Source organism: Catharus ustulatus, chromosome 29, assembly GCF_009819885.2.
Source record: "Catharus ustulatus isolate bCatUst1 chromosome 29, bCatUst1.pri.v2, whole genome shotgun sequence".
Classification (NCBI taxonomy): Eukaryota; Metazoa; Chordata; class Aves; order Passeriformes; family Turdidae; genus Catharus; species Catharus ustulatus.
The window spans coordinates 5,812,216-5,828,170 of record NC_046249.1 but is presented as its reverse complement, the minus strand read 5'-3'; the positions used below and the strand labels follow the sequence as shown (position 1 = coordinate 5,828,170).

Here is a 15,955-nt window from a genome sequence, read left to right as displayed (position 1 = left end):
GCCGGAGCCACGCCCCCGCCGCCATGAGCGCCTACAGGCCGCGCCTCCACTGCTATGGCGATCGACAGATTTCCCCACCCCCGGCAGCCCCGCCTCCACTGCCATAGCAACTGGCTGGCAGGCCCCGCCCCTAGAGGAGCCCCGCCCCAGTGCCATGGCGACCGCAGGCCCCGCCCCCAGACCCTGTGGTGTTTCCCCCTCCACCGGAGGTGTCGCGGTCGCTGCACCGTGAGGGACCGGCGGGAGTTGCTGCGGCCTTCCTTATCCCTCCGCCCTCCGTCGAATCCCACAGCCCGCCGGTTATCGCGACAGCCCTCCACCGCATCGCAATTAACTCCGGCGGAAAAGCCCCGCTGTGCTTCCGGCGCTGTTCGGGGCGTGTCTGGCCGCGGCGCCACCCGCGTTCTATGGTCCGCGGCGCTCCCAGGGTGCCCCGCGCCGCGGCCGGTACCCGGGAGGAGCGCGGCGGCGGGCGCTGGCCTGTCCGGGGCCTGTCTTGCCCCGGGGCTGCGCCTGCCCGCGGCCGCCATGGAGCTGGAGGTGCCTGAGGAGGCGGAGGGTTCGGCCGCGGCGGGTGCCGGTGCCATCACTCCGGAGGCCGGCGTAGGGGGACCGGACGCGTCAGGAGGTAACGCGCCGCGAGCACCGGGGACCGCCCCTAGCTGTCCCCCACCCGTCCGGGCCCCGGCGTGTCTCCGTGTCTCGCCGGCTCGCAGTGGTTCAGCCCAGCCGTAACCCGGGCCGGGTCCCCCCGCGGGGCGCTCGGAGTGGTTCGGTCCAGCGCCCCCCCTCCCCGGAGTGCGCCCCCCTCCCCAGATACCGCGTGGTCCCGTCCAACTGCTGCTTCCCTTCTCCCCCGGACCCGGGATGGTTCCGCCCCCGGTACGGGATCCTGGGACGGTGGGGGACACCGGGATGGGGCTCCCCCGTCTCTCCCCTCGAGAGTCTCGGAGCTGTGAGGGGGAGCGGCGACGCCCGGACCACCGTGCGGGCCACAGGCCGCCCACCTCCGGCACTACTCCCAGCCCCGGAACCGACCCGGCTGGGCCTGGAAGGCCGTGGTGGGGCCGTCCTGCCCCGTCCCTTCTTGGGGGTCGCTCCCTGGAGATCGCAGGGTCGGGGTGGAGGGGCTGCTCGGGGTGCCGGGCAGACCCTGCCAGTGGGGGCGGGGGGCTTTGCCGCCGGCCGGGGTCCCTCCCACCGGAGGGGACCCGTTTGTCAAGTCCCAGAGCGAGCCCGGCAGCACCATTAGGACAAGGTTTGGGGTTCCTGAATGGCAGGATGGACCCATGGAGCTATGCCTGTGCACCTGTCCCCGCCTCCACTGCTGCCTAATTATTTCTAGTTCATTAACATCCTCAGAATTGCTGGCTGAGCCATGCTCGTGATGTTCGGCCCCGCTGCTGCTGGCCTGCCGGAGTCCGGGGTGCTCAGAGGGTTTGGCTGTGTGACGACAGCGATCTCCGAGTAGTCAGGCCTTTAAATGAGCATCATTAGATCTCCTGAGAACCAACTAATTATACTGGAAGCTGTGCTCGTTTCACAGATGTCATCTGCTGTGCCGGGGGTGTGGGTGTCTGTGTAACTTCGAGTGAGGTGCCGAGGTTTAGCTGAGGGAAGGAAGCCGTCCCCAGCCCTCTTGCTGCGGTTCCTCGGTGCTGCAAAGAAATGCAGGGGCTGGCAGCCTGCAGTGTGCCTTCCCAAGGCTGCTTGCTGTGCTCCCACACACGCTTGGACCTCTTTTTGGGAGTGTTCTTACAACACGGGCAGGGGTAGCAGGTGATGCCAAGGGAGAGAGAACCTCTTGCTGATCAGAGTCACAGAACAGTTTGATCTGGAAGGGACCTTAAAGCTCATCTTGTTGCACCCTTGTGCCATGGGGAGGGACACCAATGAACAATTAAAATATAATTTATCGTTCTGATTTGTCTGTCACATATCTGATTTTTGGAGGGGGCAGAGGGTTGTTGCTCTAAACTAGTGTCTACAGAGACTCTTGCTCAGGAAGGGTTTAAGCAGGGAGCATGTATTTTTCCTCTTCCATGAGCAAGTAAATCTGAATTTGTGAACCTGTAGACTGTCTTACCTTATGCTGATAGTAAAAAAGATGAAACATAGCCAGTAATCTCACCAGTGCTTTGATTTCTCAAGTCAAGTTGCTTACTCCTCACTTGGGTAGCATCCAAATTGTGTCACTTGGCCTCAGCTGCTCTTGCAGCTGGAGCTCCTGGGGGCTGGGGATAACGTGCACAACAGCAAATGAGTTTTTGCTGGAGAAGAGTAAACCCTGGGGGATGGAGGGTGGCCTTCGATGGGCTGTGGGATGGCATGACTGCACCTGCACAGGGTAGGCTGTGCTGCAGGTCTGGGGTTGTCAGTGTGCTCCATGGTCTGAACTGGGTGACAAATCTCCATAACGCTGGTGCCTTTGCTGCTGTGTGGAGGTGTTGAAGTGCCCATGACCCACCTACATGGGTGCTCTGTGCTGCTCCCCTCCTGCTCATTTCTCTGCACGTGCTGTTAATGAAGGACCGCCAGCGTGGCTGAAACTGCTGCCTGGCTCATGGCTGAAGAGGAGGCATCTGGGTGCGGTGCTCTGCCTGAACAACATGGCAGGGTTAATCCAGACTGTGGGTCACACCAGCACAGACCCTCCCCAAGCACTCAGTAATTACAGAAAAATTGCCATTTAGTCTGATACAGGAGTAAAACTGCATGGAGAAGGGCTGGAAGTCGAGAAGGCCTTGGCAGTAGGTTGACTTGAGTTATAGAGTGTTCTAAAGGGAACTTTTGGAAATCTCATGCTTTGAGGGGAGAAAATCTTCCTCACTGCCAGCAGCAGGGCTCATTCATGAACACACAGGCCAAATTTGTCCCTTCCTGAGACTTTGGCTTCAAAGTTTTTAAAAAGTTTTGTGACCAACTAGTTGAAAGGGAGTTTCAAAATCTAATGGGTGCAGATGCTGGCTGTACCTTCTCCCTGAATCTGTACACTCATGCCCTGGGGAGGGACGGGAGGGAGTGTAAGAGGCTGTTCCAGGGTTCTAGTGTGATGTGGGCAGGAGCAGAGGTGGTATGGGGGAGGTACAGTGCTGTGGGGTGACAGATGAGTACTGGGCTTGTGTAGGCTGGGGTACCCTGATCCCAGGGATGGTTAGATAAGCAATTCCTCTAGCCAGGTGCAGTCTGGAAACACAGGTTCTGGAAACCTTTTATTCAAGGGTGGTTGAGTTATTGGAGAGCTGTTACTACAAAAGATCTAGCACTATCCAAATGTTGGACAGCAGAACTGGCCTCCACCATCGCCTTTGTAAAGTGGGAATTACCAGTCTGATAGGGAAGTAGAGTTGACATTTATTTCCATTAGTCAGTCCCCTATTACATGGGTTGCAGTCTGCCCATCACTTACAGTCCAGAGGTGGAGAAGAAGTCTCCAATGTGTTCTTCAAGGTTGGATTCTAATATTTTAGGGAGCTGATATGATTTAACAAGGATTTACACTCATGTTGGGCAATTGTCTTGCTGTACCTCTGGCTGAAGGAGCAAAATGAAGATCCTGGGGGTGCTGTGTGCTGGTGGCACCTGTGTAGCTGTCTCCAAAAAGCACTGGGAGAGCATTGATTGCGACAGCTCAGCAACAGTATTGCAGCTCTTCTCTCTTAGCAGTGATAACTTTGAAGTGACTTTTGAAGGGTTGCTGGAAGCAATTTTTTCAGTGAGCAGATTAGAGATAAGAGAAGAATTCCACCCTGTGGGGCATAAGCAGTTCAATTCATATGAACTTGATGGAGAGGGGAAATTGAGGAGAGCTTATCAGCTTGAGGAAAAATCAAATGTAAACATCATCCCCAGCATGATTATGGTTCACAGCTTAGTTGGATGTCACATGCCTCTGTGGCGTGAAATGGTGCTGGCAAGGATGATTATAGAGGGAGTCAGCCAGGCAGGAACAGGCAGAAAAACACCCTGTGCCTTGAACTCTTAAAGACCCTCCAGTAACTTCACAGTCAATAAGTCACAGCTCAGCTGCAGGGAAGGAGGAAGGCAATGAAAATAGAATTCAGTCTGCTCTGGCAAATTAATTGTTCTTTAAGATATGAATTGGCTGGAAGCAGGCTGGGATGACGGGAGCTGTGTACAGCAGGCAGGTGTGAGCAGTGCCCAAAGGATGCTGAACCCGCCTGTATTGGTGTCAGGGCAGGTTGGAGAAACACAGGGTGGGTAATGATTAGTCTCATTTTCATTATCCAGCATTTGGCATTGACCTGTGTATAACAGCCCATTCCACCACTGCTGGGGCCGAGGCTGGCAGAGCTGCCACTTCCTCGTCCCACTTGGGGGGCACATGGGCCTCTCTGGGCGAGCTCCTCAGGGAATGACCTAAGTGGATTCAGTATGAACAGTGTATAATTTGGGAACTATTATTGAAGTGATTCACTGACGTGACCATTATGGGCTCTTGCCAGATGCACAGTCTTAATAAATATGGTTTTCCCATATAAGGTGGTTATAGTCTGAAAAGCAACAGCGGGAGTTCCAGCACTGACTTCCTTCATGGACACATCTTTCAGTTAGCACCAGTTGACTCCAGAAATAGTCCTGCCATGTGTGATACCTTGACAAAGACTTCAGAGCTCTTATCATCGCTCTCTGCTTCAGTTTTGTTGGTGTTTGATTATTCCCATCCATCCTTTTGGGCTGCTAAGCATATTCCAATGTACCGTAATTAATCTCTGGAGGCCTGGCAGGTTCCTCACTCCCGACATGGATGCAGTACCGTATGCTTGCTGGGACCTACTGGTATGAGATCTGTTCATCTGCGCATGTGGGAGCTGTAGGTGCTATGTGGGGGTCTCTAACTTGTGACTCAAAAAGCACAAATCACTGCACCTTTTGCACTGCACTGGGAAATGTCAGAAGCAGAGTGGGAGGGGGAAATATTTACTAATCCCAGTGCAAGGAGGGTTGGCTTTGTTTAGGTGGAAGGGAATGCTCAATCCACAGCTTGAGGAGGGAGCTGCTGGCCATGTCGCTAGCAGGAGATGCTCCCTGGGGATTCCTGGCTCCAGGAAAGTAGGAGCCAAAGCACATCTTGCCTTTTCCAGGTGGTCTGATCCCATGGGTGCACTCTCACAGATCTCCCCTGAGTCCCAGGGAAGACAGTGGCAGCAGCAGGTATTGGAGCAGGCTACCGGTTTTGGGACACGTTCTCTGATTTAACACAGAGGCCTTGGCACCTCCTTATCTCCAAGGTGCTTATGTTGGGGGAGAAGTGACTCAGAATGTTTGAATCATAGAATGAAAGAATGGTTTGGGTGGGAAGGGACCATCTCATTCCAACCCTCTGCTATGAGCAGGACATCTTCCCCTAGACCAGGGTGCTCCAAGCCCCTTCCAGATTGGCCTTGAAACTCATAAATATCTGCAGCACAGCAGGTGTCAAGGCGGGGTGGGGTATTTCCTTTCCCATTACAGTAATTTCACGATTATAAGCTGCACCATTTTGACTAAAATTTTGGTCCAAACCCAAAGTGTGGCTTATAATCAGGTGCAGCTTATATACGGACAAAGAACAAAAAATTGCTGTTTTAGTTTGGAGCACAGGTGTCTGCTGAGAAAGGCAGGAGCTTCTCTTTGAAATGGAGAATGTAAACCCCCTCCCTCCAAATTATTATAATTTTGAAATCAAGGGGCTTTCAGGCAAAAATATGGGAATTAGGAATAACAGTTCTTTACTAGGGAAATTAAAATAGAAATACAGAACTACAAAGAAACAAACCCCAAACCCTGACAGAGTACAACCTGACACCCCGTCAGGCGGGGTGTTGGCAGCAGTCCCATTCCATGGTGGCTGCATCCTCCTGCAGTGACAGATGTGATTCAGTTGGAGCAGTGCTCCTGTACAAGGTGCAGTTTCCCTCCGGAGCTCCAGTGGTGATGTGGAGAAATCCGGTTTTCCTCTGGAGTCTGGTGGAGAAAGGGGCCACCTTAGTGTCCCAAAACCTCTGTTTTTATCTTGGTAAGAAATGTTGGGCTCTTCCCCCTGGCTGGAGCAACTCCCAGTGGGATGCAGTAATTTTATCAGTCCCACAGTGGGACTCAATGGCCATTAGCAGAAAATGACTCCTGGAGGAAGGATGGGTTGTGAAAAGATAAAGAGCAATGTCCTGCCTGGTTTCAGTGGATGGCCCATTAGCAGAACATCTGCCGTTGAGATAAGGATCACTGACCCCACCCTCAACAGATGGTGATAGAACAGATGCCTTTTATCACACTCTGTATTGTAAGGTGCGGCTTATAATCAGGTGCGGCTTATGTATGGACAAAGAACAAAAAGTTGCTCGCACCCAGAAGTGCGGCTTATACTCAGTGCGGCTTATAATCATGAAATTACTGTAAGTCTTTCCAAGTCTCTAACCAAGATCTCTGATAGTCCCCTGTGATTTGTTTAGTAACCCAATGACAGTGTTGCTGTCCTTCACCCATTTCTCAGGCCTACAAGCTCTATCGCCTCATGAATGTGCCCAACAACATAATTTTTTAGTCACATCAGGTTGATTGTCATCATGTCTGTGGGACCAGGCAGAACCATTGTGCAAACTAGGTGCAAAGCCCTAGTTGTTTGATGTGGATTCCCTGTAAGTATTTACTGTTAGATAGACAGACATACCTCTGTGGTATTTCACAATTCCTATATCCGTGGTGAGTGCAGGAACACAAAGTAGAAAAGTACTGTGTTCTGTAAGTCTTTGGCAAAGCAGAAATCCTGGCCAAGCATGGTCTGGATGTTTGCTGCTGGCTGGGGGGTGCCTGTACAGCCACTTGTATTTCCCTTTGATTCTGGGGTGAGGACACACGCCATGCTGAGCCCCTGCTGCCGGCTGTTCTGCCACGAGAGTGCACTCAGATGGGAAAAGACATGAGCACAGCAGAGAGGGAAATCAAGGCACTGCAAAGGCCTGAAAGCCAAAGACTCTTCAATGCTGAAATAAAGCAAAAGCACAAGGAGGAAGAGGGTCATGTAAAAAAAACAAACTTGTGGCCTTTGTGAAGTGTGCTTGGTCTTGATTCCCATCGGTACAAACCTCAGCAGAGCCCAGCACTGCTCACCTGCCTGCCTGGGGAGCATGTCCCAAAGGAAAAGTAGCTGCAGGCTCTCCACTTCCTCTGAGGAGAACTCACATACTCAGTCTATGGACAGGAGCCTGGCTTCTCCAAGAGCCCTGCACAAGCCTGTGATCACATGGTGATGTTGGGGTTTTGCCTTCTTAGATAGGTCTTTGAAATACTCAGTTCCTAAGCAGCCTGGCACTTGTTTGACTTTTTCGGTGATGCCAGTAGCTGGGTTAACCTCCAGACTTTCTGGGAAGCATTTTTTTGTAATTAAAAAGCTAAAAGTGATTAGAGCAGCGTCTCTGTTACTTTGTCTCCTCATCCACATATTTAGCAGAAAATGCTGTCAACCCCTAATTAAGTGTCATTGTTTTCCATGGTGTGTTCTTGTGGCTTCCCCAGCTTACATGTGGGTTTTGGCACTGGCTTGTGGTGAATTACCAGGCTGAGTCAGAGGACATGCTGTGGTGGGGAGGAAGCCTGAAGCTGCCAGTATGCTGGGTTGTCCCGGTGTTCCCAGCCCTGCCCATGCAGGTGGTCATCACAAAACATTCACGGTTAGACGTGTTTCTGTCTCGCAGCTCTGGGGAGAGGCTGCGAGTCCCTTTGCTTCTCTTCCAGCTTTCTTTGAAAGCTGCAGGCTTTCAGCTACAGCAAGCCTACTGCTCTTTCCTAATTCTGTTGGAAAAAAATACAAATGTGTACAGCTAGGGAGTCAGTGTGATGTGAAGGGTTCTCTTACATATTTATTGTAACACAGAAGCAGGCTGGAATAATCTACATGTGCAGAAGAGCTGTGTGATTTTATAGCATGGAGCTGGCATGTTCCTTACAGTTGCACCTCTGGCAGATGCTTATGAGAAGTGCTGTCCCTCTGGATAACTGCTTGACTTTGGATCTGCAGTTGCAGGAAACAAACTTTGCTGTGTCCAACCACTGCCTGTGCAGTTTGTATTTAGTGTGAAGAGTGTAAATGTTTTGCAGACTCATCAAGGGATCCAGTCCTCATCTCCTTTGTAATCAACAGAATCTGCCCATTCTCTTTGCAGAAATTGCTGCTAGAGAGGGTGGGGAAGACTTCCTGGGAGAAAAGAGAAGTTGTAAACCAGCTGTTTGCCTTCATCCTTGAAGACCTGCTTCTTGCATGAGGACTATTTGAAAGGCAAGGGCCCATGTTCCAGGAGCACAACTGTAGCTGCCTCTGCTGCCCAAGGCACTCCTTGATCCAGGAAAGGGAACCAGGTCATGGCCTGGGGTTTGTCACAAGACCAGCCTGGGCAGATCCATGTCCATGACTGAAAGGGCCTGGAGATTAGCTGAGCATGGGAACAGCACAGGCAGCAGCTCCTGTCTTTGTTCTGGGTGAAACAGCTCAGTCTCCTGAACTGGCAGGAATTAATGGATTACAAGATGAGGGCAGCTTTGCCTTGTTTGTGGTCATTAAAACACAGCAGCTCTGCTGGGATGGTGCCACTGGCGCCGTGGCTGGTGGGGAGCTCAGTCACACTGGTCAGACTCCACAGAGCTCAAATGCTGCATTTTGCTTTACTGCATAATGTTCCACCTCTCCCAGCCAGGGTAGTGAAGTTTGGTTCAGCTTTTGTGCTCTGGATGCCACTGTTAAAGCTTTCCTGCTTCTGCTCTCCTGTGGGAGCTCTTGCATGAGTCTTGGTGGCTCCTGCAAAATGAGTTTTTGTGCTCTGAGGGCCTGTTTAGGCACAGCAGCTGTTAACTCTTGATTTAAACTCAGTAATGCTTTTTCAGACAAAGTTCTGTCAAACTGCTGACTCTTCACATTCAAGCTGTCTGTGTTCCTGTACCATGGCAGATACCTCCTAATTTCTTTTCCAGAGGATCTGGTAGCGCTTTGACCTCAGCCATCTCCTGGAGGAAACGCAGCTCACCAGAGGAAGGGAGTGCTGGGCTGGGAGCCAGTCGGGCCTCTACTCCTTCCCTGAATTTAGTAAATCAGAGTAATTCCCCAGCTGTTTTGCATTTTTTTTTCCATAGGAGAAGAGTTCTGCTTTTGGGGCTAGGGACCTGAGTTCACAGTCATTCAGCAGGGCTAGTGGTGTAAGCCTGTCCTTCCTGTAACCAGAACTTTGGTGGGCACAGGTTGCTGCCCTTCAAAATGGGTGTCTTGGATGTGTCAGACTGTGCTTGTGACCATGTTGTGCTTCTGCAAGTGTAGATTGTTTTGCCTGATCATTCGTTGCCTGACAAGATGTTGTTTAAATTGCTAGTTAGACTTTTCTTTACCTTGGAGTTTGCTGTTCTCAGTTGCTGCTTTGTATTCTGTCACCCCAAGTAAGTGAAGGTACAGATTTCCAGTGGCTGAGACAACCACTGAGACTGGTGAAGTACGGCCTGGTGGAGTTGAGGACTGACACAGAAACATCTGTCATCTTCATTGAAAGAACATTGTTTGCAATGTCAGTCTCTTGGGAGTTCAAGCTTGATGCCCAAACTTGCTTTCTGCCTCCCTGGTTGGGTTCATCCCACTTGGGCAGAGGGGTCTTGCCAACCCTGTGTGGGACAGAAAGGCCAGGGAGGAATGAGGTAGGTAGAATAAAAGCAGCTCTCCTCTATATTTAAAGCAGGAGTAATGTAGGTCACCTTAATCTGCTCTCCCTCCTCCCTTTGCTGCGGGATGGGAGAACATACCGGTCACATGTGCTGCAGGGTGATGATGAGGGGGGACCACCTTTGTCTTGCTACTGTTGACCTGTGGAGCATCCTGTGGTCTTGGGAGGCTTCTCTACCTGTTTATTACCTACCAGAAAAATCAAATACAGCTCCCCAGCAGTACAGCAGAACTGTTGTGTTTCTGTGCATGAGATTAATGACTTCAAGATGGTTTAATTCAATTATTTCAATTATTCTTTGAGATGCAATTCCTGATTTGTGGATGGAACTGTGATTCTGTTTTAAGGGCAAGATGACAGCATCGTCTTGAGCTCTAAGAATTTACCTGGTTTTTCACCAGTTACAGTTTGGCAGCAGTACGGTCACAGTACTGCTTCAGATGCTGTTCAGTGCTGGTCCTGTCAGCCCTCCAGTGATGGAATTGGCTCAGAATGGCTGTGTATGGATTTTTATCTCATTCAAGGCTGTCTGAGCTCAAGTAATTCAGGCCACTTGGCACCAATTCGAGCAATTTGAGTGGGAGCAATTTGGGTTGGTATGTTGATACAACTCACAAAGGGTTCAGAGCATTTGAGTATTTTTATGTAATTGTCAAGTTTTGAGAGGTTTCATGGAGTCCTTTTAAAGGTCAAGACTCATTTCCTAAGTCCTGTGAGACTCCCAGCAGACCACAGTGCCAGAAACTAGTCATAGACTCTCCTGAGTTGGAAGGGATGCACAAGGATCATTGAATACAGCTCATGGCCCTGCACAGGAGAACCCCAAGAATCCCACCAAGTGCCTGACAGCATTGTCCAAACACTTGTGGACTCTGGCAGAGTTCAGGTGACCTCAACCACCAACAGTGGCGTGTCCTGCTTTGTCAACACAGTTGATAAAATCTTGGGAGTCACAAGGGCTGAGATGGGACATGGCTAGTTTCTACCCTTGCAGCTTGCTCAGTTTTGTTACCACTTTGTCCACAGTGGATCTCACAGAGGGGCCAACCCAAGTCAAGTTGATTTTATATAAGGTCCTGAAAAACTGAGGGATTTAAGATAAACCTTCAGACTTGGCCTAAGCCTAGAAACACACGTGTTCATTGTAGAAAGTAAAGTGAAGGTGATGAACTGGAGTCTGCCATGGCCACTGATTGGATCTTCCCTTAGGCTGTGCAGCTCTCTTCCAGAGTAGGGCTGGAACTGGAGCTCACCGTGGCTTTGTGACAGTGGTGGCATTTACCACGTGGGTAATGGGGGGAGAGGGAAGAGTTCTCTGCAAGGCAAAAGTGGTGGACTTTGTTAACTGCTCTAAAAAATGAGGGAAGTTCTGCCTGTCTTTGTGCTGCCTTGTTGTGTTTGGTACATTCTGTGACCTGGGTTAATACACCAGGAAATCTTGCCAAAGCATCTGCTTTGAGTAGGATGCAGCAGCTGAGGACAAAGGTGCAGCGGTAGTTTTTCTTTCTGTAGTTTCTCTGCACATCTGATAGACCAAACTTCGTGGCTTTTTCAGTATTTCAGTAAAATTGTCCATTATTACATTTTTCAGAGGGAAGGGCTGACTAAAATCCTCCTCTAGCTGAGTGCTCCTTCCCTGAATGTGCTAATGGCACTTCAGCAGTCACAGTCACTCCACTTGAATGCTGATGTGGAACTTGGTTGTCTCTCTGCATTCTTGATTCCGCAGTTTCTGTCAGTGTAGTTGATGCCAGCATGAAGGGGTGGTGTGCTCAGTCCCGCATGCAGCCGAGAGGGCAGATGTAATACCTGAAACCATTTGTCTTCTCTTTAAATGTCACTTTTAACTGAGTGTCATCTGCAAACTGACAGTTTTCCTCCTCTCTGTACGTGTTGGGTGCCGCTCTCTCCATCTGGCTGGCTGTGTATTGATGGGGGCAGTGTACAAAATGCAGAGCATTTGCTGGCAGAAATGCAAACTGTAGAGATAAAAAATAGTCCCTGACTTCAAAGCTGGAATAGGGAGAGCAGAAAATGAAGCTGAAGTCTCAAAGCTGTGCTTGTCACTGTTAATGACGTGCTCAGTTACAGACACTTGCTGAGGTGGAATTCAGAAATAAGGCCTTGGTTTTCACTCTTGCCTAACAGGTGGGGATTATTTGAGGGTTTAAATAGCACATGTTATGGGGTGGTTTTTGTGGTTGGTAAGGACTGTTTGTTCAGTGATAAGAGCTGAAATCTGGAAGGTTAACAATTGCCTTTGCTTAATGTAATGGTTTTTCCACCTGTAATTCTGACTTACAAGACAATGGAGTTTTTCAGGAGGTGGATATTGTGTTGCATTTTGTAGCTTTTCATAGATTCCTAGAATATCCTGAGCTGGAAGGGACACACAAGAATAAATTCCAACCCCTATCCCTGCCCAGGCCCCCCAACAATCCTACCCTGAGCATCCCTGAGAGCGGTGTCCAAACGCTCCTGGAGCTCTGGCAGCCTTGGGGCCGGGACCATTCCCTGGGGAGCCTGGGCAGTGCCCAGCACCCTCGGGGGGAAGAACCTTTCCCTGAGCTCCATGCCAAGCCCTGACACAGCTCCAGCCCTTCCTGGGCTCCTGTCCCTGTCCCAGAGCAGAGCTCAGCCCCTGCCCCTCTGCCTCCCCTCGGGAGGAGCTGCAGCCCCCGAGGAGTCTCCCCTCAGTCTCCTCTGCTCCAGCTGAATGAGCCAAGTGCCCTCAGCTGCTCCCCAGACCTTCCCCAGCTCTGTGTCCGTCCTTTGGGCACTATCCAACAACTTTGGGTCCTTCTTACATTGGGGTGACCAAACTGCCTCCAGAACTCAAAGTGTGGCTGCAGCCTCATACTGATTGATATGCTTGTGGATTTTTTGAATTCCAAGATCCTTCTTCTCAACCCAGCATTTCTTCAGGCTTAAATTAATTTCGATGGTAGAGAACTGCTGACAGTCTTTCTCCTCAGTAGTCTCAGCAGATTGGATGTTTGTTTTCCTTTCAGTATTGGGCAGGAGTCTAGTGGATTAACTATCTGGGGCACTCTTTTGAGCAAGTGGCTTCTGGACTGATAATGCCAGAAAATGCTTATTAAAGAAAATGAGAAATGTGACAATTTGGGCGGAGCTTGGTTTAATATGTGCAGGCTCTGGTTTTGTACGGATGGGATGGCAATACACAGGCTTCCTCAGGGGATGAGATTTAAGGTTTATAACAATCTCTGAGAGATACTGTGGCTCCCTGAACTCCCAGGTTTTAAAATAAAAGATTTGATTTATTTTTAATCTTTGCTAAACTGAAAACTGTGAGTGCAAGGAGGCTGGAAGTGCCCAGCATGAAGAGCAAACTGTGACGTAGACAAAAAAGGTGGGTTTTAATAGCAGCTGAAGAAATGAACTTTAAATGGAAGTTTTGCTGCAAAGCAGGGTAAAAACTTAATCTGTGAGGGTGAGGTGGGGTGAAAAATTATTTAATTCAAAACCTGTGGGAGGGAGGGATGTGTCTGAATGGCAGCTGCTCATCTAAAGCAAAAAGGAGTGTGTTGCAGGCTGGAGTAGAAGTGCTGCCTGGTATTTCATGTCTTTTATTAGAGCTCCTGCTTTTGACTTGACAAGAAAACAGTCTCCAAACCTCCTTTGCTTTATGACTCACCTTTAAGTGCTGGCAAAACCAATGCACTCATTTTGATGAAAAGGAAGTTAAGAAGCCCCATCCAAAACTGCAGAGCTTGGTCAGACCCATCCTTAAAAGGGACTGTGGCACCTGCAGGATGGTTCTGCTTCATCACACCTGCCTTCTCCTCTTCCCACAGGCAGCCTTCAGCTCCTGGCTGCTTTGAGCCTTTCAGCTGCCCTTCTGCTGTGCTTTGTGTGAACTCCCCCGCTCAAACCTGCTTGGCTTCCTCAGTGTGGCTGGGGAACTCCACTCCTTGCTGGGGACAGAGCTGTAGGCTGAAGCCATCTGGTTTGGAATGAGGCTGCTGGATGGGGAGCCAGGAAATGTAGACTTTAAGCCATGAGACTGCCCATGCCAGCTTGTGGTATCCTTTATTCCCCACTGAGAACTGTTGTGTAAGTGTTGGCCAGCACCACCACACACCTCCGTCTCTTCCTGCCTCCCTGCAACCACCACCATAAACCAGAAATCTGGTGGTTGGCAGGAGAAGCCTGAGCACACAGCTGGATTGTCCTCCTGGAAATGCTTTTCTGAGGGAATATTTGCTGTCAGTGTGCCTGGCTGTGGCTTCTGTTTCTCTCCAAACAGAGGAGCAGATTGTGCTGTTCCCCCTCTCTTTTGCAGGTCAGTGGTAGTGTGTGTGTGACTGATCCAAACTTGTAGTGCTCTGGTTCAGGGGAAACAAATTCATTTCTTGTTTTATTGAAGTCTTCACAAACATTGTTAAAGATCTCACGTGGTTCTTCTGTGTAGTTCAGAAATGCTAAGCTAAAGTTCACTCTGTGGAGTTCACTGGCTTGAGTTGTGTAGCCAGCAGGACCAGAGCAGTGACCACCCCCTGTGCTGGACACTGCTGAGCCCCCACCTCAGATTCTGGGGTCATTTTTGGCCCCTCATAACAAGAAAGTCATTGAGGGATTGGAGTGCATCCAGAGAAGGGAACAGAGCTGGGGAGGGGCTGAAGCACCAGGAGCAACTGAGGGAGCTAAAGGGACTCAGGCTGGAGAAAAAGGAGGCTCGGGGGGCCCTTCTGGCTCTGCTCAATTCCCTGATAGGAGGGGACAGCCGGTGGATGGGTTGGGCTCTGCTCCAGGGAGCAAGGACAGGAGAGGAAACAGCCTCAAGGTGGCCTAGGGGAGGTTCAGGTTGGACACTGGTAAAGTTTCCTCACTGAAAGACTGGTCAGGCCTTGAAACAGACTAACCAGGACGGTGGTGGTGATGATATCCCTGGAAGTGATAAAAAACCAAGTAGAAATGGCACTTTGCTGTATGGTTTAGTGGGCATGATGGGCTTCAGTGAGAGGTCCGGCTTGATGACCTTGGGTGTCTTTTCCAACCAGAATGATTCTATGATTCATATGGCATCCCAGGTTTTCCCTTGTGTTAGGCAGATGCTGAATAAAGCTCTGAGAAGGGCACAGGTTGCTCATGGGTTCAGGGCTCTGTTTGAAAAACTCAGAGACCAGAAGTTGTTCCCAGTTGCATCTGGAGCTTACAGAGTGATTTCAGTGCACATTTATGAGCCATGTCGGCAGCCAGCCTGGGCTCTTCCTGAGGTGGTCGCTTGTGTTTGAAGCCCCAATATTCTTTAGTAGTAGTTCTCTCAGTTTAAGGCATGCCTTTCTTCCACCCCCTCATTGGAGAAGAGGTGCTCTGAAGTCCACAGCCCAAGATGAGGCTCTGGAGAGCTGGGAAGAGAGCTGACCCAACTGGCTGGGATACAACTCCAAGGTAACTTGGTGTCTTTCACCTGTTCAGAGTCTTCTATCAGACACATCCTAGAAACCACAACATCACTTCAGAGAGACCTTCACCACTCCTCTGTCCTGAGCAAGTGCAGGAATACTGAGGGTGAGGCACATCCTGTGCCCCATGCAAGCTCAGCCCAAACTGGTGCTGCTCCCAGAGCAGCTCTGCTGGATACAAATGTGTGCTTAGCTTCAGGGAAAACAGTGCTAGCAGTCTGCAGGGTCCTCAATACCTGGGGGCCTGCAGGAGTTCAGGAGAACAAGCTCTGCAACAGCCTCAGTTCTGCCTGAGCAGCACCTTGGGAGCTTGAGCACTCTTTTGGATTTTGCTCTTTGTTTGGGCACATAGGTGTGCAGAGTTTGGAGATCTGGTTCCCAAATGAATAAATAAATGGGCATTGCTGCACTTGGTTAAGTAGAAGATACAAATTCCTGGCTCAGCCTCTGAAATGCAAGTCCTCCAGGCCAGGCTGGAGAAGCTGCTTTTCTGCCCCAGCTTTGAGCAGGCTGCAGGTCTGTGCCAGAACGAGCCTGTCCTTCGGCTTGTGGCTGCTGCGCTGTAGGAGGCTGTCCCTGATCACTGGTGTAACACAGCTGAGACGTGCCTGTAGCCCAGCATGGGCAGTAAGTTATCTCTTCATGCCCTCTTTGTGTGTCTCACGTGTTTGAATTTCCTAGTAAGATCTAGTAGTATTTTTTGAAGGTTGTTGTTTTCAGGTACCTTCTTTTCAGCTGCTAGCTGAGTCACTAGCTGCCATGCTACAGCCAGGATCTCAGGGAGAGGAGAGACTTCTTGCTGAAACTTTGAGTTACGATTTTTGGCAG

At 50.3% G+C, this 15,955-nt stretch overlaps 1 protein-coding gene across 9 annotated transcripts in view; it reads left to right on the top strand.

Moving 5' to 3' along the window:
• The first annotated feature begins 39 nt into the window (after window positions 1-39).
• The window catches only part of PIP5K1C (phosphatidylinositol-4-phosphate 5-kinase type 1 gamma), a 52,312-nt gene continuing 36,396 nt past the window's right edge, over window positions 40-15,955 (top strand). For all 9 annotated transcript variants that reach the window (XM_033082095.1, XM_033082091.1, XM_033082089.1 and 6 more), the window contains exon 1: window positions 40-628. In XM_033082095.1, coding sequence (XP_032937986.1) covers window positions 55-628 — 574 coding nt within the window. In that variant the 5' untranslated portion in view covers window positions 40-54. The remainder of the gene's footprint in view (window positions 629-15,955) is intronic.